We start from the raw sequence: 23,320 nt of genomic DNA, 5'->3' as shown, positions 1-23,320 counted from the left end.
AGGACAGAAAAAATGGGCTTTCCTCTTGGGGTTGGTACGGATTTATGGTGTACAAGTTTAATTTTGCCCCTCGACCCAGTTATCGTTTGTTTACATGAGCGCTTGTGTGGGCAGGCTCGGCCCCGACAGATATATGGGCATAGATGAGAGAGCCTAGAATTTTGGTGTAAGATCCATGAGTAAAAATAGTTATATATAGCAATATATGGGTACTTAATGTATCTGGTTCGGTTTTTGAATGGCAAAATTGAGAACCGAATCGGTTCAAGTTAAATTGAACTATTTCGACTTGATTCATTATGATGGTCACTAGAGATGGGAAATCAACCCGTTAGATAGTTTATGGATAACTATTAAGACCCGTTGCGTTTGATTTCAACATAATATGTTGGTGAAATTGGTAGTGGTGATGATGGTGCAATGGTGAAATTAACTAAATGGTCTAAATGGTTAACCATTAACAATCCAATGAGTTGTTTTGCCACGCCACCCCTACCTTAGAGCAGTTCCAGCAGGAGCTTGTGTTCAAGGGACAGGCTGCGGAACAGGGCCAGAGAGCCTGAGTGGGGAGGTCCAGCGTGTGCTAGCGATGGAGCCCGAGCGGCCCCTAGGGATAGGCCCGACAGGAGTTGCCAGCCTGAGAGCCCAAGGTGGAGGTGATGCACGTTGACGTCAGGGTGAAGATGCATGGATTTTCTCATGGATTTTCCGGTCCGGGAGGAGCTTGGAGTCTCGGTTTTGGTCATCGGACATCATCTGGTAGAGGGTTTGGGACTGGGTCGGTCAAGTCAAAGACTGATTTGACTCGGCGAGTTACGGTGGCGGCGGCGGTGGCGGTTGGGGAGAAGGAGGGGAGGAGAGGGGCTTGGGGGGCGAGGAGGTGCGGGAATAGAGCTTGGAGAGGGATCTTGACGGCGAGAAAAAAAGAGGTGGGGGAGTTGGGTTTGCGTTGGATTTTAGAGAGGCTGCGTCGTTGGGTCAGAGTTTTAAGGACGACCGACGAGGAATGTGCTTCTTCTGCAAATAGGGGAGGGGATTACAGAGAGAGAAAGAGAGAGCTCTGAGAGAAACTCGGGTTAAAAGATATGGGTTTTTTTACAGGAAACAGAGGAATGAGAGCTCTGAGAGCTCGGGGGAATTAAATGAATGGGAAAGAAAACCCAGAAGTGGGATTTTTGTGGGGATGCAAGGATTGAAAGAAAGTAAAATATTTTCTGGGAAAATGAAAAATGTAAAATATTTTGTATTATTTTATAAATAAATAATATAATAATATTTTATTACATATTGCCAAGGTTATTGAAGTGCAACGGTGGAGATGTAAAAGGCGATTACTGTTCATTAAGGGCAGTTACTGTTCACTAGGTGGATAGCATATTGTATTGCCTGGGGGGCCTTTCTCACGATGGAACTGCTCTTAGGGTTTTAGACTATTATGTTTTAAAAGCCATCATTGGTGCCTAGGAGATTGTATTGGACAACTTACTATATCCAATGTACGTTAAACGAAGAACTTGAGACAAACTTTCAAATTTTGTCCAAGCTGAAGGTAAAAGAGAAGATGAATTAGTTCATGAGAGAAACTTTATCTCTTCAAATCTTATTAAAATGGATGAAACCTAGTGGCCACACATGTGCCTCCTCCTTTTAGCTTCAACTTGAACAAAATTTCAAAGTTGACATTCATTTATTTGCTCATCATATATGAAATCTAATGAATTATCCAATTCAATCATTCTAAAACAAACGTGGCCATGGTGTATATTAGCAGCTTTGAGTTAGGAAATATAGTATATCAATAACTACTTATGTGAATAGTAACTCAACCCTTCCTAGTTCGGAAGTATACAAAATTGTGTAGCTAATCAAGTTCCCCACCACTTTGTCTCGTTACGTTATATAGAGGAGAGCAACTTATACATGTCACTGTTTTATTGAAACCAAAAGTTATGATATCGGTGAACTCATTTTATATAAATCACTCTCTGGAAGAAAAATCATCATTCTGTTAGATATGGTGCTTGGTATATTCTCTGTTTTGGCTAGTAGAATATATGAATGAAAGGTGTGAAGTCTCTCTAGAACTACCACCACCACGCGTATCAACCGAACCAAAGGAAGCAGCCAAATCCACTCCCACCTCCCTTTCTTTTCTTTCCAAGAAAATTTAAAAAAGAAAATAATTATTATATCCAATTCAAAAAAATGCACACTCCTCAGTTGCATACTGTTCCTCTCCCTCACCAAATTCCATGGATGCCAAGAATCCACCTGAATAATTCCCTCTGGATTCTCCACCCTTTCTCTTCCTCCTCATCCTCCTCCTTCTCGCCCTCTCAGCCGCCGTCACCTCTCTTCACCTAAGACATGACTCCTTCCTACTGCTTATCTTCTGCAAGAACCACTTCCACACCAAAAGCATTCCTCCACAATTCCCACCTCTACCTCCCAAAGTACGGCTCCATTTTCCTCCCAACAGAACCCCACTTTCCCAAGAAAGTCACAAACTTTCTCAGCTCCCAAACACCATTACCCAAGTCTTTTCTCCCCACTTTGAGGCTCAACGCCTCCAAACTCACACACCCCTTTGCCAGTTTATCCTCTTTCGCCGATGCCGAAGGTGAAAACGAAGAACAAAACCAAGATGTCAAAGCCAAACAACATCACGAAATAGCAGAAACAAGGGAACAAACCAAGTCGCCGGGAATGGCCCAGGCCTTCCACATATCTTCCAGCACCGCCTCTGCCATTTCCATCTGCATAGTGTTTGCGGCTTTGAGCCTTCCGTTTTTCACGAAGTCTCTGGGGCAAGGCCTGGCCGTTAAAACCAAGATGTTGTCTTATGTAAAGACACACATTATTCTTCTCAGTCAACCTAACAGTCAACAGTGCTAAAGTCCATTGCTTAGTCCTTAAGTTTTCTACTGTAACTAATTCATAGATTAAGCTTAATTAGTTACATTAGTAGTTAACTAATGTTATTAGTTGCTGTGTATAAATACATCCAATGTAACCCAGTTTATTTTTAATGAGAATATATTTCTAACATGGTATCATCCCTTTTTCGCTTCACCGCTTTTCCTCCGATCCTCTTTTTCTTCGTCGCTCCCTGCGTTCTCTGATTTCTTCGATCTTTGATCCCTTCTCTTCACTTTCTTGTGGATCTTGATCGATATCTCCTTCTTTTCTCCTCTCTGATTTGTTTTTCGATGCCTTCGTCGAGTTCATCTCCCATGAATCCTGATGTTCTTGCCCCAAATTCGTCCCCGATGAACCCTAATTTTCCTCCGGTTCAGCCTTCTCCCTCAATTTCTTCAATTTCGATCCAGAATATCAGCTGTATGGTTCCTACCAAGCTTAAACGGGACAACTATCTTGTTTGGAAGGCGTTGTTTGCTCCAATTTTTCGTCGCTATAAGCTTACCGGGATTGTTGATGGATCTGAACTTTGTCCCTCTCCTTTCTTACTTGATGATTCTGGCAAGCTCACTGCTACTCCAAATCCAGATTTCGATCTATGGTATGAAAAGGATCAAAATATCCTTATCTGGCTCAATTCTACTCTTTCAGAGGATCTCATTCCGTTCACCGTTGGTGTTACTTCCTCTCGCGAGCTGTGGTTAAATCTTGAACAAAGATTCGGCGGCGTTTCTGCTGCTCATATTCACCAGCTTCGCTCTCGCCTGCATACTGTTCAGCAAGGGGATCTTGCGATTTCAGAATTCATTCAGCTCATCAAATCAATTTCTGATGCACTCATGGCTGCCGGTGCTCCGATCTCTGAAAGTGATTTAATTGCCGTCACTCTTAATGGCCTTTCTGATGACTATGAGTCATTTGTTGACTCAATTCTGCTTCGCATCTCTTCTACCTCCTTGGATGAACTCCATGGTCTACTGATTAACAAAGAATTGTTCATGCAGCGCAAGAAGAAATCTGTTGTTTCTGAACCCTTTCAGGCCTATGCGGCTCAATCTCCCCAATCTCAGCCGCCTCTTCTTCCCACACCACAGGGCTATTCTGCTCCAAGGCAATTTCATCGTGGCAAAGGATCTTATCGCGACAATACTTCTCGTGGCACCAACTATAGGGGCAATAACTATCGTAGCAACAACTTTCGAGGCAACAACTATCGCAGTAATTCTGGCAGCAATTCTGGCAATTCTGGTAGTTATCCTCGAACTTCTAGTTACTCCCATGGTCAGCGTGCTTCCTGCCAAATCTGTCATTCCCCTGATCATGATGCTCTGGATTGCTTCGAACGCATGAATCACGCCTTTGCTGGTAAAATTCCTCCTGCAAAATTGGCTGCTATGTGTGCTCAGACTCATAACCCCTCTTCTGCTCCCACTTGGCTCATGGACTCCGGTGCCACATCTCATATCACCAATGATATCTCTACTCTTCATTCTCCAGCGTCGTATAATGGTCAGGACAAAGTTTATATTGGTGATGGTCAAGGTATGCCCATCCACCATACTGGTAGTTCTTTTCTCACTACTCCTGCTGCAACTTTTCGTCTGAATAATGTTTTACATGTTCCTGCCATGAAACATAATCTCCTTTCTGCGTATCAATTCTTACGAGACAATCACTGCAACTTAACTCTTGATTCTGATGGTTCTACAATCAAGGATCGTATGTCGGGGAGGATGCTTTTCCGAGGGCCCGTTAAAGATGGGTTCTATCCCTTTCAAGGTCTTCCTCCAGCATCTACTTCTTCATTTGCTCTTGTCAGTAGCAAGGCTTCTTTACCAGTTTGGCACAATCGACTCGGCCACCCCTCCTCTGCTATTTTTCGCAAGGCTTTACATACTGGTTCTATAGTTTACAGTGGTAAAAAGTTCACTTCTTTCTTCTGTTCTGATTGTGCAATTGGGAAGAATCACAAATTGCCTTTCACTGCAAGTCTCAGTTCTGTCTCTGTACCTCTGGAACTTGTTCATTGTGATGTTTGGGGACCTGCCCCTACTTTGTCTGTTACTGGTTATAAGTACTATGTGTTGTTTGTTGATGAATTCACCAAGTACAGTTGGTTGTTTCCTTTAAAGCTCAAGTCTGAGGTGTTCTCAGTATTTGTTCATTTCAAGACTTATGTAGAAAACTTGGTTGGTAATAAAATCAAAGTTCTTCGATCAGATTCTGGGGGTGAGTTCACCAGTTCTTGTTTTACTTCATTTCTTCTGCAACATGGCATTTTGCATCAATATTCCTGCCCTCATACACCGGAACAGAACGGTTGTGTTGAACGAAAACATAGGCACCTGGTTGAGACTGCTCGAACTCTTCTCACTGCATCCAAGGTCCCTCATAAGTTTTGGGTTGAGGCATTTTCTACTGCCTTGTATCTGATCAACAGGCTACCCCTCTCTAACCTTGATCAATCTCCCTGGGAATTACTTTTTCATAAGTCTCCGGATTATTCCAAGCTCAAGGTTTTTGGCAGTAGTTGCTATCCATGGCTTAAACCTTATTCCACTTCTAAGCTTGATGGGAAGAGTATTCACTGTGTTTTTCTTGGCTACAGTTTGCACCACAAAGGCTATCGTTGCCTAGATCCTCTTACCTCTCGAGTTTACATCTCTCGCCATGTCCTTTTTAATGAGTCTCATTTTCCTTTCCATACATCCCTTCCGTCCTCTCCAGTGCCACCCAATCCCTCTTCCCCATCTCCCACCTTCACTCTTCCTTTTCCTTTTTCCCATCCTCCCTCACCTTCTGTACTACCTTCCCCTTCCCCCTTCCTCCTCTATTCCCCCTGTCCCTCATTCTCCCTCTGTCTCCACTTCTCCTATCCATCCTTTATCCTCTTCTCCCACACTACAGGTTTCTTCCCCTGTGCCCCCTTCTCCACTCCAACCTCCACCTGCCCTCTCTGTCAACTCTCATTCCATGGTTACTCGATCCAAAGCCGGGATTTTTAAACCCAAAGCCTTCGCAGCTACTAAACATCCTATTAATTCCTTAGAGTTTGTTCCTACCACTTTCCTTCAAGCCTCCAAACATGCCCACTGGCTGCAAGCCATGACTGAGGAGTTTCAAGCCTTGCAGTCCACTGGAACTTGGTCCCTTGTCCCTTCTACACCCAACCAAAATATTGTAGGCTGCAAATGGGTGTTTCGCATCAAACGAAAACCTGATGGTAGTGTAGACAGATACAAAGCCCGTTTAGTCGCCAAGGGGTTCCATCAACAGGAAGGCATTGACTTCCAGGAAACATTTAGCCCGGTTGCCAAACCTGTCACCATTCGGATTCTCTTGACATTGGCAGTACAATTTGATTGGTTTTTAAACCAGTTGGATATAAGCAATGCTTTCTTACATGGGACGCTCAAGGAGGAGGTGTTTATTGGATTCATTGATCCTTCCCTGCCATCTCATGTATGCAAGCTTTCTAAGTCCTTGTATGGTCTTAAGCAAGCCCCACGGGCTTGGTATGATAAATTGTTTCAATCTTTGCTGTCTCTGGGGTTCCAGAACTCTCAATCTGATTGCTCACTGTTTGTGAATTTCAAGCCCTCTCTTGTCATTGTCCTCGTATATGTTGATGATATACTAGTTACTGGACCTAGTGCTCATGACTGCAATGCTTTTATTCACAAACTCAGTCAGCTCTTTCCTGTCAAAGACTTAGGTCCGTTGCACTACTTCTTGGGGTTAGAAGTTCATCGCACCTCTGCTGGCATCTTTCTCAGTCAACAAAAGTATGCCATGGATCTTCTTCTCAAAACTAACATGGATGGCAGCAAACCCTGTTCCACTCCCCTTGGTACTCAGAAGTTAGACCACAGTGGTACACTTCTCTCTAATCCCCATGAATATAGATCTATTGTTGGGGCATTACAGTATTTGACCTGGACCCGTCCTGATCTCTCTTTTGCTGTCAATCAACTCTGTCAATTTCTCTATTGTCCGAGAGATACACACTTTCAATCTGTCAAACGTGTCTTACGTTTTCTTAAGGGCACTGTGAATGATGGCATCTGGTTCAAAAAAGGCTCTCTCACTCTTACTGCCTTCTCAGATGCTGATTGGGCTGGCTGTGTATTTGATCGCCGCTCTACCAGTGGTTACTGTGTGTATCTTGGTTGCAATTTAATCAGTTGGTGTGCCAAGAAGCAGCCCACAGTTGCTCGCTCCTCCACTGAAGCTGAATACCGTTCTTTGGCTCACACATCTGCTGAGATCACCTGGATTTGCAAAATTTTCAAGGATATTGGCTTTCCTCTGTCCCGGGTTCCTCTTCTCTGGTGTGATAATGTTTCTGCGATTTCTCTTGCTTCCAATCCAGTTTTTCATGCTCGAACGAAGCATGTCGAAATCGACTACCATTATATTCGGGAACTGGTTTTGGCTTCTCTACTGAAAGTTCAGTTTGTTCCTAGTCTCCATCAAATTGCAGATATTCACACCAAGTCCCTGTCCAAGGGTCGATTTCAGTTTCTTCGTTCCAAGCTTTCACTTGGTTCCCCTCCGTTCAGCTTGAGGGGGTGTAAAGACACACATTATTCTTCTCAGTCAACCTAACAGTCAACAGTGCTAAAGTCCATTGCTTAGTCCTTAAGTTTTCTACTGTAACTAATTCATAGATTAAGCTTAATTAGTTACATTAGTAGTTAACTAATGTTATTAGTTGCTGTGTATAAATACATCCAATGTAACCCAGTTTATTTTTAATGAGAATATATTTCTAACATTATGTTACTCTGCTTTTCGGGTTTTACATGGCGTGGAACATCGGAGCCAACGACGTGGCCAATGCCATGGGGACTTTGGTGGGCTCGGGAGCGCTGTCGCTGCGGCAGGCGGTGCTGACGGCGGCGGTTTTGGAATTCTCAGGGGCGTTTCTGATGGGGACTCACGTGACGAGCACGATGCAAAAGGGGATCCTTGTTGCTAATGTGTTTCAGGGGAAGGATCCTCTGCTTTTTGCTGGGTTGCTTGCTTCTCTTGCTGCTGCTGGTACTTGGTTGCAGGTGTACTTCTCTTCTTCCTATGTTTTCATTTTATAGACTAATTCTATATATCCTAATTGATTGCGTGATATTTTATTGGAATTTCAATTCAGCATCCAAAAGTGCATGGTAGTGCAAATTAAGGCTAATGCCTCTAAATGACAGTTCGTGTTGCCTAAAGTTTCAATTTAGTTTGAACCTCGCTATACTTTTAATTCGTGTCAATTTACCCCCGACGTTAGTTTTGAATTACTGCAAATGTATAAGTTTACGATTCTTCTGAATTTGTTTGTCACAACTCGATTATCAAAATTTCAAATAATTATTAATTCACTTAGTAAAAACATTTTGTGGACGTATATGCCCCAAAAATTTACTCACATGCATTGCATCATTGCATGTGAAGAAACTCGATATTTGAAATAAAATAAATAGAACCACATAGTCGACTGATCTGTATGTGCTATTGTAACAAAATTGATAGTTAAGGGGTCATTGACGCAAAAATTTAGAGGGCTCAAAACTAAATTGAAAGTTCAGAGAGCAAAGTGAAACGAGGTCTACAACTTAAGGGAGTTGCTAGCATGACACATCCGATCCTCATATTCCCCAAACACCAAGATAGGCACGTGATGGCCGACATCCGAAGGTGACGAAGCCATATTAGGATGCATGAGAAATAATAAATATAAACAATACTTATAAATTTAAATACAATGCTTATGCAATTGAGGAACGTGTTCAGAACATACAACTAATCTGTGACACTAAAACAGGAATAATATAAAATTGAATGAACAAAAGGGTGGGTGCTACACCGAGAGGACTTGAAGACGCCAATTCGGAAGTGCCTTAATGCCAGGATTGTATGCCTCGATTCTAAGTCCTGAGGGGGCACAAAACAAAACATGAGTGGACCAAATTGATATATAGTACTACTAAAACAGTTATTCAACAACGTACTAACCCCCAAAGCTTATGAAAACTCAATAGTATAATATGTAATAGGTTTTCCGAAAACCCTAGCATGCCATAAAACCTTTGTAAAACATATATTATATATAGTGTGCTAAGTAGTGTGTGTGTGTATATAGAACACTTCTTTATTCATCCAAAGGTTCTACATCACGCGCCCTTAGACAGATCGTTTGCCCGTAGGCACTACATATCCTGGCCAAAGCCAATATAAGTATCTTCCGCCCGTAAGCACTACATCTCCCGGTCGAAGCCAATATAAATATCTCCCGGCTGAAGCCACCAACCTACGCCCTGCCGAAGCCAATATAAATATCAATTGCTCGTAGGCTCCTACAGCACCCCCGAAGGCATATAAGTATCAATCGCCCGTAGGCTCCTACAGCACTCACCCGAAGGCATATATAAGTATCACTTGCCCGTAGGCAGAACATACGTCCGTAGGCAGGATCGTTCGAATAACCATTAAGTAAGTACATAAGTGTGTGTGTGTGTGTGTGTGTGTGTGTGTGTGTGTATATATATCTATCTATCTATCTATCTATCTATCTTAATCGGAGTTCAGTAGCTAAAACGTCATGTCGTAAAACTTATTCATTGTATATAGTCATCAATCATATATACTACGAAGAACGTGAAAATTGATAAAGTATGGTACTCCAGAATATTCTCAGAAAGCATGATATCTCATAAATTGTAAATCTATTTTACTCATAAAACATAACCATTAAATCATGCTTTTCATGTATGCATTTCTAGTAGCAAAATCATGCATTTTAGAAGGAGTCCACTCACCTTACACCGTAAGCGAAAAGCCGTGCAAACAAGGGTGGACAGAAATGCCATAAACAATTGCACCTAAGCACATAAAGGGTCCAATTAATAAAACGCTATCATAACAGTTGAATTTGAGAAAACGAACATCGGAATTGGACTCAAGACGTCGAAATTAGCCTAGAAGGGGTCCCGAACAAAACCCGAAAAAGTCAATCGGTCAACGTTGACCAAAGTCTACAAGTCAAACCGGGGTCATCTTTCGGGTCGGGACAACGCAAGTTCAGGTCGGGTCAACAATTAGTGGGTTGGCCCAGTTCAGTTGGATCAAATGGGTTGGGTTGGGTTAGGTTGGATCCAGTTAGGGTTTAAGGTTTAGGACTTGGGTTAGGGTTAGGGTTAGGTTTAGTTGGGTTGGGCCGAGTTGGATTAGTGGGTTAGGGCCTAGGCTAATGGGCTGTCACGCCCAAAGGTTTGGATTTCTGGGTTCTAATTTAAATGGGTTGGGCTTGGATTTGGGCTGGTTACTCGGCCCAACGGTTTAGGCTGGTTCAATAGGTTGGCCTAGCAACTGGGTTGGGTGCCTAATTGGGTTGTGGGTCGTAACCCCCCAATTGTTTCGCGGCCTGCCGGAACCACGAACAAGAAAGCCGGAGAAGTCGCCGGGAATTCTCGAGCTCCGATGGAGCTCGAAACAAAACCATTTTTAGTGTATAAACTATCAAAATGAAGCTAAGGAGAAGGAGAATGAAGATTTACCAACATAAGGGCAAGCCGTGGTCGGAAAGCGGCCGGAAAACCTCTGCAACTCGCGGCCTAGTCATCGGGAAATTGGGAAATGCTTCCCCGGAGCTATCTCTGCGTTCAAACGTTCCAAGTTTCTCAAAAACAGCCTAATTTAACATATGACAACAACTAAAGAGGTCTAGGGTGCTTACCTTGGTCGGGAAAACAGAGAACTCGCCGGGAGTTCATCGGGGAAAACCCAAAATAGTGAACTCCGCCACTGCCGAAGCTCCACAATCTGGGACAGGGGTCGAGACGAAGGTTCATATTTTGGTGGTGTTTCTGTCGCCATTGTTGCAGGTGTGGGTGAGTCATAGAGAGGAGAAGGAGAACTTGCAGAAGGGGAGAGGGTTCCAAGAGTGAGAGGCACGAGAGAGGTGAGGGAGAGAGAGAAACTGGGCCGGGGGGACACAAACCAAAGGTGGGCCCCTCCTGGGCACACCTAGTAAGATCCAAAAACATTATTTTAAACAAATATCCCATAATCAAAATGAAATTACAACATTGTCCTTTCGTTCCGTAAAATCCGAAACGAGTTATTACATAGCATGTTGGTGTCTTCATTGTTTTCAAAATTCCTCCTTATGGTTTCCCAACTTATACTTATGGGATAAAATTACTAAAATTCCCATGAAACAAAAGGGGAGATGGTAACAAGAAGCTTTTGCGGACTCGGTACAAATCTTATTGCCTCTTGGGAGACATGAAATTCAAATAATTAGTATTCATAAGTTTATAAGTTTATACGAAATGATTTATTATTGGTTTCATAAGTTTTTATATGCTGCATTGCCATGTTCTTTCTTCCATCCATGAGTAATTGTTTTCTGCTAGTCAGGTTGCATCATATTATGGCTGGCCGGTCTCGACAACGCACTGTATAGTTGGATCCATGGTCGGATTCGTGCTTGTCTATGGCGGTCCAGATGCTGTCTTCTGGAGTTCGTTGGCAAGGGTGACTTCATCGTGGGTGATCTCTCCGTTCATGGGAGCCCTGGTGTCCTTTCTTGTGTACAAATGCATTCGTAGGGTATGTTCTACTTCCTTGGAGATGCAACTGTCAAATGATCCTCAGCCTTTTATCATATATGGGTATGCCGTTGGCTTATGAATTCTGATACCATATCAGAAATTGAGCTCACCAATATTTGTTGCACTTGTAACCTTTAATCCATCTTATTGTAGCCCGACTCTGTGCAGGACGTCTTGTTTTATGAAGGACACAATGCAATGAGAAATCGTCACTTCTACTCAGTTTTCTTCAACTTTGATCTCGTCTATTGACGTGATTGATTGTTTTCGGGCTTAGAATCGTCACTTAGAGCTTATAACCTGGTTTTATGTTCGAATTTGGATACACTTCTTAGTTCTTACTGCTTACCACCCTTCTTCTTCTCTATTCCGTTCAGTACGTGTACAGCGCTCCAAATCCGGGACAAGCCGCAGCTGCAGCAGCACCAATTGCTGTACTAGTCGGCGTAACTGGAATCTCATTCGCAGTCTTTCCTCTCGGGAAAAGCTTGCCTTTGGCTCTGGCCAAGGCTCTAGCCTGTGGAGTTGCAGGTGCAGTCCTCGTGTACAGAATTATCCACAGGCAGCTAGGTCATCTCCTCGTCAAGGCCATGTCATCGGAAGCAGAGCAAATGGAGGGTACCATCCAGCAAAAAAATATCGGATTTCTCACTGATATTGCAGGTCCAACCGGCACACAGTTGGAAATAGTATATGGGGTTTTCGGATACATGCAAGTCCTCTCAGCATGCTTCATGTCATTTGCTCACGGCGGGAATGATGTCTCCAACGCAATAGGTCCTTTGGCTGGTGCATTATCCATTCTTCATGGCCGTGCTAGTGGAGCGGACATTGTTATTCCAACTGATGTTCTAGCATGGGGAGGGTTCGGAATTGTAGCAGGTATCACAATGTGGGGGTATAGGGTGATAGCAACCATTGGGAAGAAGATTACTGAACTGACACCTACTAGAGGATTTGCGGCTGAGTTTGCAGGAGCCTCGGTGGTTCTGTTTGCGTCAAAGCTGGGACAGCCCATCTCCGCCACACATACTCTGGTGGGTGCAGTCATGGGGGTGGGATTTGCAAGGGGGCTCAATAGTGTTAGAGCAGAAACTGTGAGGGAAATTGTGACTTCTTGGGTTGTGACAATTCCTGCTGGTGCTTTCTTTTCGGTTTTATACACATGGATCTTTACCAAGCTTTTATCTTATATTTTGTGAGACTACATTTGAAGATTGAAGTGATGAAACCTGATGTAAGTTATTAATTAAGAAAGGCATCACTTTTTTTCTGAATTTGATTTACTAATGATCCTGCTTGTTCTCAAAGCCTTTTTCTTCTCAAATTTCCTTCGTCGGGCATTTCTTTGGAGAACTGTTAAATTCATTTATGTTTTTTGTGGCAGAATCCACCTATACAAAAGCTTTATGACAAAAGTGATCTTCTACTTCCAGGGAAAAATCAGTATTTCGGCAAATCTGACAGTGGAAAGTTGTTCAAAGAAACTGCTATAATTATCGTACACAAGTGATCTGATCTAGAAGATAGAATATATTGCAGGAAAAACGGTACACTACTTATTACGGTGTATAAATTTTTCAACACATCTCTCTCAGAATTTTCATGGAACTGACAACATACTTGCAGTAGCAATACAACCTCGTACCAGAATCCGAACACCAGGTTAACAGCATACAGAAAGTCACGGAGAAAGCTCTTGCACAGAAGTGAGACTTGGCTCCCAATTTATTCCTCTACATGAGCTTGTCCTCGGGAGTGGGGGAACGAAGGGCTTCTTTGCTCTGAAATTTTTTCTCCGTTTGCATTTTGACCATCTTTCCTTGGAGCCATAATATTCTTTAGCGGAGCAAACAGAATCATCTGTGTCGGAACCTCCTGAATCCAGGGTGATCTTCTCATCCGGAGCCTCCTCTTTGCGTTCAGCAGCTTCTTTGGCCATCAACTTCTTTTGGTGTTTTTTCTTAATTTTGCGTGCTGTCGTAGATGGTATCATATAATACTTCTGACCAACCAACAGACTCTCCTCTGGCCTTAAAAGGGCCTCCTGTGGATTTTTGAACACTTCTGGGCGGGCGACACACATACCAGGATACTTTTCCATCAACTGAGATACAGGAACTACATTCTGGTACAGCTCCTCTCGACCGCCTGCATGAACTATCCTCACAAATACATCCTTCGAGTGCCATCTCAAGTCTAATGATATGGAAGCAGCATCTACTTCCTTTACTTCGGATCTGTCATCCACGAAAGGTCCTGTCAACTGCTTGTTTCGTTTAGATCCACTATCAGGATTCCAGGCTAGGCCTAACAACTGGATGCACCGCTTCAGCATAGCCCTTCAGCATACTCCATTGGTGGTAAGTGTGAGCATTCTATTGCCTTGATATTATCGAGCATTGACCACACCGCATAGTTCCTGGTTTTTCATGGCCGGCTTTCCTTCATATAATATTCTCTTCCACAGGAAGCTGTGATGAAACCAAGGCTCTCATAGTTGCAAACATCAGGAAGGAACAATTTCGTTGTCACTGTCGGATGTGAAAACCAAAGCGGATGCTAATGAATATAATAAACCACCAATTAGGACTCAAATTTTGTTTACTAGTTTGAACTCGTGCCGACATATCCTTATGCTGGTATCATATTCCCATAGGCCTGAAGAAGCCTGCCTTCCCAACTTCTTCAGTCTTCCGCTGATCCAGTTGTTATGGAGAATCAAACAACCCCACTTCGCACAGGCAGCTCTCACGTTTTTCCTCTGCCACAGGTCCAGATATGCGCCATTTGGGAAGGGATCTCTGTCCAAGAAATGGACAGTCACATTTGTTTCAGGTTCCAAGCATTTATTGTCACCCACACGATTGGAACCCCCTTCTCCACATAGCGTGTCGTAGAAGCGGCTGCTCAGATAGACCCGAAGTTGGTGCATGTGCCACCACCTTCTTCATAGCATTGATTGTCGAACTACCAGGACGGGCAAAGTAAAAGCCAGAGTTCAAGCGCCTAGGTACGTTAATTGGTCCTGCACACCAAAAAGTACCACAGAGAGGTTTTTAAGGCGATAGATAAATTGTCGTACAGATGGAGATATCACCGAAAAGTTATCAAGTAATATTCCAAACACCAGATAAATTTCATCAATTTTCTTTTTCTCCTCCACTCTATGTTTGTACCGAGTATTTATATACCATTAGAAAAGAAGAGTGATCATGTACACAGGATATCCTCAAGAAAAGCACCTGTCGTGTTGAATTCATCAGATTGAACGACAAGAATAGCAGGGCAAAGAGAGTAGAGCAATGGCAGCGGATTTCCAAACCAATATACATCCACATCTCTAAGAAGCACGTTGTAACCCAGCGTCAGTATCTTCAAAACCATTCGGGACTTCACTTTGGTCACCTTCTGAAAACATTTTGTTCCAAAGTGGCAATCGCTGCTGATCTCACTCGGAGCTAATGGATCCCTGAAAACAGGTAGGCCCTAACAGTAATACAAAATAGACAATCAAAACGACGAGTGCATTTGATTTGGAGATCAATCTACAATACAGACTAGCATCACGATGTTTGAGTTTCCATTTACCGAAACTTCACACAGAGTAAATATCGAAACTTCCTGCAAGACAGCAAACTCGTATATTTCCTTGTCAAGGGCACAAATGATAAAATTTGTGATTTGCAATTGGCAGCAATCTGCACACCCAGCTCATTAGCATGTCCTTGTAACTATATCCCGCAGCAGCAAGCACAATTGTGTTATTTTTGTGTGCATTTAACGGTACAAGTGTCTCCAAGGAGAAAGGAAAGTCTAATGGTTTTGAACGCCTTGGTGGAACCATCAGAGAGCAATTAGATAACCGGCCTAGTGATTTGAAACCGTCAACCAAACCCAAAGTGTTCACCTTCCACCAGGAATGCAGTATCCTTCCTTTTCGTAATCTCCCTGCACTTTGGCATTCCATTGGACAAACAACGTTTTCCCTAGTTCCCTTCACAGGGAGTCCATGGCCATCTCTGAACAAAAATCTCCTGCAACTCAAGGAAGAGAGCACAATATCAATGGAGGTGTCCTGAATGGCTGGCTGATCAATGGAGAATATAGTAATCCTCGGAGTGTCCGAACCGCCCGAACCGCCGGCAGCTCGTTGGCCAAGCTGGGGCCTCATGATCTGATCTTTGAGGGAACGAAAGCATTGGGTGGCATACAGGGAGAGGGTAACCAGAGCCAACCCAGTTGGCCAAATTGTACCATAAACTCCATACTCCCACCTTAAATGCCTGCAAAACCCAGTTAGCCAAATTGTACCTACATGATCTGATCTCTAATTTAATTGATTTTCTTTGAACGTTTCTGGTCCTTTAGTAGTCTTTGAACGACGACCTAATTTTCTTCTGGAAAAAAATGGATTACACATCATCTGGGTAGAACAATAAAAAGACATCATATTTCTGATCCTTTAGACACAAACCAAGGGGGTGAAATCAGCGATGTTGATATGAACAAACACTGTGGGAACATTGGAGCAACAAAGAGAAATTATGTTGGGTCACAAGACTCTGCAACTATAAATCGTGATGCCACAAAACTGGATTATTATAATTCCTACAAAACCACCATCAGCTCATACTCCACCAGCCAGCTTCAAACCGTCGAGCATGCAGTGCCATACTGCCATTATCCTCGGGACTTAATTGAACCATCCGACAATGTACACCGATTTCATATTTGGAGCAACACTCAACTGCAGTATCTGCATACAGTGCACTGGCTTTGCTGTGAAACTCAGTTCCAGCTCTTATCTGACATTCAGACTAGTAATGAACATTACTCTGGCTCTCTATTGCTATAGGATCCTTCCTCCAATCATCTCTGCCGCCGCACAGGTGATCTGGATCTTGACCTTCTTCCCCTGTATATTAATTAGTATAGTTAAAACAGACCAGAGATCGATTAGAGTTGTAGAAGCAGATGCCTGGCAATATCACCTGAGTAGTTGCTTATTGATAGCTGTATATGTCTGAAAAACAATACACAACAACGATTTCATGGCAACATACCTGCTCGTCTCAAGAGAAGAATAAGGAGAATGCCTGTGTTGAGAATGCTTGCTATGTGGAGACTGCGAAACTTGTCTAGAAATGAAAACATCCATGATACTTATTTGGTGAATTAAACATGAAGAGAAATGCTCAGCCTTTTGCAGAGTCATACTTGATAAGAAGTGACCCATTAGAACATACTTTTCGGCTTCTGATGACTATGTAAAGAACATATATGAGCAAGTCATAATTCTCAAAAGGGTTGAGAAAACAAAAGGTTTAAGCTTTTTTCTGCACATTACTACATGTCAACTTAAACTAGACATAAAACAAGTTCCAAATGGTACCACACCACCCCCCCCCCCCCCCCCCCCAAATCACGATTATGTTGTTGTTGCAGCATTGCATACAAGGTTACCAGAATCCAGATGATTGATCTCTATTCATATAGGCAATACACCAATAATGAAACCATGTATACCTTTTCACTCTTCATCCCGAGTTTTAGTTTTTATTTCTGACCTTGTGAATCAATTCAAAATAAAGAGCTAAACATATTATACCTGACATTTCGTAACCTCAAAATGTTAAGGCAGTAAAATCATTCACAAAAGGAAAGAGAAAGCTGAAAGATTAACAAATTCTAATACAAAAAAAGGGAAAAGACAAATGCAATGTAATTGAGAAAAGAATATACATTGATTTACTGCAAAGTATAAAACATGAACCATCACAAAAAAGTTCCAATCTCGCACAACAGTCACATTGGAGCCACAAAAAAAACCTCAGATAAACAGATTTAAAATCAGTTCATTTTGTATCTTTTACCTTTTGCATTAACCTGCTAATGACATTACCTTTAGTTTATTTTGATTTCTCTGTATAAAACTTTGATATAAGAGGACAACAGTCCAAAACATATTATCAATTTCGATTTACCGGAGCTTTGTAAAACTCATTGGGATGAACCTTATAATGCAGCAGAGAAGAAAAAACTGAAGAAAAAAAATTACTGATAAATCGTACCTTCTCCTAGACTTGACAGGTGATGGTGATAAATTACGTCTCCTTGAATGGCGCTTCCTGCCACATTATATTATATGAATCACAGTGTAATATAAGTTGAACTGAAAAAGACATAGTCAGATGACCACAATGAAGAACCTTTTAGAATCATCAGAAGCTTCATCGCTTGAATCATCCTTGCTGTTTCTTCCTCTACTGCCAACAGAAGAGGAGCGCCTTCCCTTGTGCCTGCTTGAGTCAGTAGAATATTTATGTCTTGATTTATCACCCTCCTTTTCCTTTGTCCGTCCTCTTTTCCGGTCCTTATCTTCTTTAGCACTAGCCCTATGGAGTCGCTCTGTTTCTCTTCTGTCCTGCTTGGCATCAGCAAGGGAAGACCTTTTTCTTGACTCAGATTCCTTAAAACTTTGCTCTTTCACCTTTTCTTTTGAGCCATTCCGATCATCTGTCCTTTCCTTTCTCGGATAATGTCCCTTACGATTCTCATCACCCTTCTCATCTGTCCTAATCTTACCACTTTCTATCTCCTTATTGATATCTTTTACAGAACTCTTTTCATTCTCATCTTGATCATGCTTATCAGGTTTCATCGTGGACTCCATAACTTGTGGGTCATCTTTTGATGTGTTTTTCACCTTGACAGTTTCTTTAGGTAGTTCAGGTTTGAATATCCCTACAGTATCCTTCAACCTAGAGGCAGTAGTTCCATCTGGCAAAATTCTATCACCATTACTATCATCATTCTTGTTTCTATTATTAGACTCAGGTGAACTGGTTTTGCCCCGTCCACTCTCCAAAATTGTCTGATTTTTACTATGCTCTTGAAGCTCTACAGAAGAACGGTCATTTACAGTGGCATCATGCCTATCATTTGAAGGCCTTCTGACAGTTGACTGCTGAAGCTTAGCATCTTTCCCAGAATTTGGCACACCAGAACTCTGAATATCACTATCTCCATCTTCATCATCTGTAGCATAATTTGCAAGACCCAATACATCACCAGGTAAAGTAGAACTAGATTTTACATCTCCAGTCTCATATTCCTTAGACTTGGCCGCAATTAGAACTTTTGCAGAAGCCTTGGGAGTTGTAACTGCTGGCGGAGATGGCAATACCTTATGGTTTGAAATGAGTGTCCTCTGTTCCACTATACCAAATGACACAATTGATTAAATTCTTTCCTTCTTTGTTATTAAAAAAAATTACAAAGAAAAAGTGCTAGACTAAACAAACAACATGTAAATATATAAGCACAAATCTAAGGAGCAATTATGGTACAATTACCTTCAACTGTCAGATCATCTTCAGCAAGAACTTTTGTAGCAATTTCATCAAACAGCTCATCAGTAACCTGTATAGAAACATAGAAGTTAAAGATACAGTATTATGGAGTTAAATAAGGCAATCCACACTCCTGAACACTACAACCTTCAAGAAAACTTCAGTTAGGATACGCTTTATTTCTTGGTTAATTGCTGCAGTCCTAGCAGCTTCCACTTGATCCTACAAAACAAAAAGATATGGCCTGTCGATCCCCCAATGAAAATGAAATGCATGAAATACCTATTATTATGAGGTGAATATATGGACAAAGAAAAAAAAATGCAATTTTATAGAAAGTGCAATTCACTAGAGGCGATACAGATGCAAAATGAATCATCTTCAGGTGACAACAAAACCTCATCATCCTCTTCTTCTGTTGGTCTAGAAGAATCGATGCTCTTGCTGTCTGCTTGATCACCTTTCCCAAAAGATCTATCAAAACCTTCATCCTCAAAAGATTGAGTTTCCTCCTTAGGATGGTCCATAGAAGAACTTGTGATGACTGCTTTCTTAATTTCGTCTCTAAGCCAACTAGGCACTGGAGCCTGGCAGAAATTTCAGTAGAACAGATTTAATAACAATCATGTAAGTCACCATCAAGTATATAAACATATGTTAACAATGGCATAGTTTACCTTTTTGGGGCGCTCAGTAACTGTAGAAACTCCATACGCATCACCAGGGAAGGCTGCAGTAGGGTGAACTGTGGTTCCTGCAGTGAGAGCAAAGGGCAATGCAGCAGATGGGAAACTTCCAAACGAACGTGGAGAATGGCCAGGAACAGGAGATGGTATTGCATTGGAGGGATCATGCTGCAGAATTAAACAAATGTCGGCAGACATTAATACAAAGGACTTAGAACTAAAGATAGACACATGACACCAGAATTAACACCTGTAGTCCTGATGGAACTGGAACATTATGAGGATAACCTACACCAGGTGCAACAGAACTAGGCCAGGTATTCACGGAGGGTGCTGTGGTCGCTGGGTCGACACCTCTTATAGTTCCATGTGAATCATGATAAGTATAGCTGGACTGCACGTGCGGACCATGATCAGAGGTAAACCCAGGTGCAAATTCTAAAGGCTGGTCAGCAAGATTGGTTGTTGGATCAGCAGACTGACTGCCATAGGCAAAAGGAAAGGGCTGTGATGGCTGCATGTGATGTTGTCCTTCTTGAGCTGCAGTCCCTTCATTGCCTGCCATTCAAGTAAATAGTCAAACAGCAAATCAAAAGGCTTTTCAAGGGAAATATCCTTGGAACAAATAAGGGTACAAATTCACTACTAGGAATTGGATCATTCCGGTTATACAAGCAAAGCTCATCTCTTTTGCATGAATTCCTACATGGACCATAAAAATCCGATGTAAATGTGAGAACAGAGATGTAACCAGACTCTAAATATTCCATTTCAACTACAAGTATTAGGGTTGGATACTTATTCTCTTTCTAATCTCTGCATAGGCATATTATTTCCAAAAACCCATTTATATTTCCACGAATCCAACTCAGAGCATCTGTACAGGGAAGATGGAGTTCTTGACAATTAATATTGCTCTTTTTAATGGAGATGGTCGCCACTCAATCAAATGGAAAATGTATTCTTTGTGTGCATGGTTCGACTCCTTCAACTTAAAAAAAGAAGATAATTTAATTGGCAGGGTAACAAAATCAGCATATCTGATTGGGTATGAGTCAATTACTCTAAACTCCTTTGAACTTTGCACCAATTGCTTGCTGAGGTGTCTCTTGCAATTAAAAGAAATTTAATTTACAACTATTCCCAAAAATCTAAGTTGTTAGGATGTTTGCAAATAAATATTTTATACTCCCAACACTCACCGACTAATGTGGGTCTCACCCCACTTCTTGCTTAAACAACATGTGAAATTCGTAAATGTTTAAGGCTTGCATGGTTCACCTATAACAAGCTTTATTATATTCTACCAATTCGTAGTCATAATAAATATTAGAAAGGTAGTACTATGTCTGGCAAGGGAGTTTGGAATAATATACTCTCATTCTCATTGATATAATTATTATTTTAAAAAATCCAGATGGAGGCCTACATCTGCAGAAAGACTGTCAAGTTTATGCATTTCATTGCATTACATCTATAACCAATAGCAAAAAATGGTAATAGGATTGTGAAAAACAAACTGAGCATCCATTCGAAATAGATAACTAATGAATGAGAACAGCTATCTCAAACAAAACAAAAAATTGAGAAGAAGGAGAGCCACTTAACCAGTTATTATCAACCACCTACTTATATCAAGATTAATTTGGTTGAAATAATCACAGCCGAAAGAAGCAATGTCCAATTAAGATTATCAAGATACTTTAATGATCAGTATGGAAGGTCCTATATTTGGTATAATTGAAAAAAATCCAGAATGTCGAACTAAGGAGTAAAATTGAGTTCCATAACAGCAGTTGTGGAACACAAGCTTCACATGCAAAGCCAATACCATTTGAATTATTACCTGTCACAGAAGAATAACTATAAGGTACCTCCTGCTGATGGACAGATGGACTTGTAGATAAGATTCCTTGACGGTGAAACAGAGCATTTGAGTCCCCAGCTGGCGTTCCATCTCTAACAGCGTGATGAAGATAAGGAGATAGTTCAGAGCCGATTGATGAAGTCTCCTGGGAATGAATTCCCGGTGGGTAGTGTGTTAGAGCACCTGAAACTGGAACCTGTTGATAGCTAGATGCAGAAAATGACTGATGGTGACTACCAGAATAGTGCGGGTCACCGTTGTGGGGATACTGTTCCTGATAATGACTCTGTTCTTCTAATCCCCCCGCCAGTGGAAACTGCAACTGTTGATGTTGAGTCTCCACTGCCATTCTAGCATCTGCCCAAGCCTTAGCCTTCGCTTCCCAATCTTGATTATTTGGGGCTACCATTACATAAAACAATCAAATTTAATTCATTGCCATTAACCCGCAAAAAGCAGAAAATCCCATTCCTAGCAGCATTTTACCCTTACACTAGATCAAATAAGCAATTGGATAGTTCAACAAATAGGACCTCGAGGTTGTTTTACTTCACAAAGGAACTAATTTCACCGAACAGATTAAGTGGACAACAAAGATATAACGGGGAACATGGTGTTTTACTGCATATGAATTCAACAAATAAAGTTGTGGTTTACATGAAATGTGATGCGGAGAGAACTCACCTGCGTAATTCGACCAACTCGGAGGAGCAGCTCCCCACTCCTGCAAAGGTTTATGCTTTGCGTTAGAACATCAGCATTACAACTTTGACCCCAAATACAGATACAGTGATTGTTTTAATCAAAAGAAGAACAAGTCTCAATGTTAACCCTCACATCAAGATTCAAGGATAAACAACGAGTTCAATGCACCCAAAAATCAATTTATCAACACCAGGTGCACATGCATACATATACATGTACTGATATACATATAAATATACACATATATATAGACAGAGAGACAGAGAGAAAGAGTTTAGGGAATGCCTGGGCGTGCTGATAAGAATGAGGTGGAGGAGGGCGAGGCGGAGGGGGAGGCAGGTGAGGGCGAGATTGATGAGGAGGGGGAGGGGGAGGAGGGAAGAGGGCGTGATTTGGGGGTTGCGCAGGATAAGGGTGAGGGGGCGGAGGATAAGAACCCGGGGGAGGGAGATGTTCAGTGTACGGCGGTGGTGGTGGAGCTGGTGGGTACTGGTACTGGTTGGGGTACCAGTCTGGCCTTGGTTGCTGCTGGTGGTGGTGGTAGTGATAGGGATCCGACGTGACCCGTGGTTGCGGCGGCGGGGGCGGTCTCAGGTACCGCTGCTGCGCTTGGTACGAATCCATGGCGATTTCCTTTTGGATTTTTGGCCTTCTTTTTCCTGTTTATTTATTTATTTTTTTCGTTTTTTGCTTTTTTTGCTTATTTGCAGCGAGGGTTTGCACAAGTGTTGTGTAATTGAATGGAAGACGAAGGAGGAAGAGAGAGGGCCCTCTGATTTCGTTTCTATGTTTCCACTCCCGCGGGGCCGCGGGGGTTTCTATAACTTGGGCCTTTGGGCCGCGGGGGTTTATTTTTTGCGGTTCTGATTTTTCACGCTACTTTTACTTTCTTATATTCTTTTTATTTTTTATGATTAAACAAGTTCAAACAAACGTGTGAATATTTAAAAGCATTTACTATTAAGATCATGTGTTCAAGTCCTCCAATATCGGTTCCATCACAGATTCACAACAGGAGAAAAAGAAAAAAATAAAATAAAATAAAAAAATTTACAAAGAAAGTGAGTTAGTCACAAAATTGTGGTAGGATTAAGCAATTAAACCAAGAGCCAAACAAGCTAATTAAATCATAATCAATCACTCAAAAAAATTTCTATAATTGTGTTTGTTCGTTTTACATAACTA

General features: G+C 41.9%; 5 protein-coding genes across 9 annotated transcripts; 1 reads left to right on the top strand and 4 right to left on the bottom strand.

The window, feature by feature from the left end:
• The first annotated feature begins 1,988 nt into the window (after positions 1-1,988).
• On the top strand, positions 1,989-13,052 carry LOC103949821 (inorganic phosphate transporter 2-1, chloroplastic). Its single transcript, XM_048584961.1, is given in 5 exon segments — positions 1,989-2,837; positions 7,682-7,976; positions 11,329-11,520; positions 11,900-12,759; positions 12,910-13,052. Coding segments are annotated over 4 exon segments (1,782 nt in total). The 5' UTR covers positions 1,989-2,367; the 3' UTR covers positions 12,725-12,759; positions 12,910-13,052.
• On the bottom strand, positions 8,636-11,318 carry LOC125477620. 2 transcript variants are annotated; one of them, XM_048584960.1, is made up of 4 exons: positions 10,643-11,318; positions 10,464-10,562; positions 9,726-9,788; positions 8,636-9,224 (listed from the first exon to the last, which is right to left on the bottom strand). In XM_048584960.1, exons 1-4 carry the CDS (start codon positions 10,780-10,782, stop codon positions 9,218-9,220), a joined length of 309 nt encoding a protein of 102 aa, XP_048440917.1. In that variant the 5' UTR covers positions 10,783-11,318; the 3' UTR covers positions 8,636-9,217. The 2 variants fall into 2 exon arrangements, with proteins under 2 accessions (XP_048440917.1, XP_048440916.1); XM_048584959.1 differs by having other exon boundaries at positions 8,636-8,841; positions 10,643-11,316.
• Positions 13,038-13,860, bottom strand: LOC103949825. The gene has a single exon (XM_009360946.3). It carries the CDS (start codon positions 13,858-13,860, stop codon positions 13,207-13,209), a length of 654 nt encoding a protein of 217 aa, XP_009359221.2. The 3' UTR covers positions 13,038-13,206.
• A 423-nt stretch (positions 13,861-14,283) lies between these two features.
• Positions 14,284-15,367, bottom strand: LOC125477619 (beta-arabinofuranosyltransferase RAY1-like). 2 transcript variants are annotated; one of them, XR_007258678.1, is made up of 3 exons: positions 15,114-15,367; positions 14,768-15,011; positions 14,284-14,550 (listed from the first exon to the last, which is right to left on the bottom strand). XR_007258678.1 is itself a non-coding variant. In XM_048584958.1 (2 exons), the coding sequence occupies exons 1-2, from the start codon at positions 14,907-14,909 to the stop codon at positions 14,378-14,380; spliced, it is 315 nt and encodes a 104-aa protein (XP_048440915.1). In that variant the 5' UTR covers positions 14,910-15,063; the 3' UTR covers positions 14,284-14,377. The 2 variants fall into 2 exon arrangements, 1 of the variants encoding a protein (XP_048440915.1); XM_048584958.1 differs by lacking the exon at positions 15,114-15,367 and having other exon boundaries at positions 14,768-15,063.
• Positions 15,368-15,893: 526 nt separating this feature from the next.
• On the bottom strand, positions 15,894-22,924 carry LOC125477618 (transcription elongation regulator 1-like). 3 transcript variants are annotated; one of them, XM_048584957.1, is made up of 12 exons: positions 22,421-22,924; positions 22,115-22,154; positions 21,410-21,832; positions 19,814-20,121; positions 19,555-19,731; positions 19,276-19,464; positions 19,025-19,099; positions 18,881-18,947; positions 17,735-18,743; positions 17,597-17,653; positions 16,589-16,663; positions 15,894-16,440 (listed from the first exon to the last, which is right to left on the bottom strand). In XM_048584957.1, the coding sequence occupies exons 1-12, from the start codon at positions 22,757-22,759 to the stop codon at positions 16,395-16,397; spliced, it is 2,805 nt and encodes a 934-aa protein (XP_048440914.1). In that variant the 5' UTR covers positions 22,760-22,924; the 3' UTR covers positions 15,894-16,394. The 3 variants fall into 3 exon arrangements, with proteins under 3 accessions (XP_048440914.1, XP_048440912.1, XP_048440913.1); XM_048584955.1 differs by having other exon boundaries at positions 15,894-16,663; XM_048584956.1 differs by having other exon boundaries at positions 15,894-16,663; positions 21,410-21,817.
• Positions 22,925-23,320: the final 396 nt, after the last annotated feature.

Source organism: the organism of the source record quoted next, unplaced genomic scaffold (genome assembly GCF_019419815.1).
Source record: "Pyrus x bretschneideri cultivar Hongxiangsu unplaced genomic scaffold, Pyrus_bretschneideri_v1 Contig22, whole genome shotgun sequence".
Classification (NCBI taxonomy): domain Eukaryota; kingdom Viridiplantae; phylum Streptophyta; class Magnoliopsida; order Rosales; family Rosaceae; genus Pyrus; species Pyrus x bretschneideri.
Note: the sequence above shows the minus strand (reverse complement) of the source record. Positions and strands in the feature narration are given on the sequence as shown.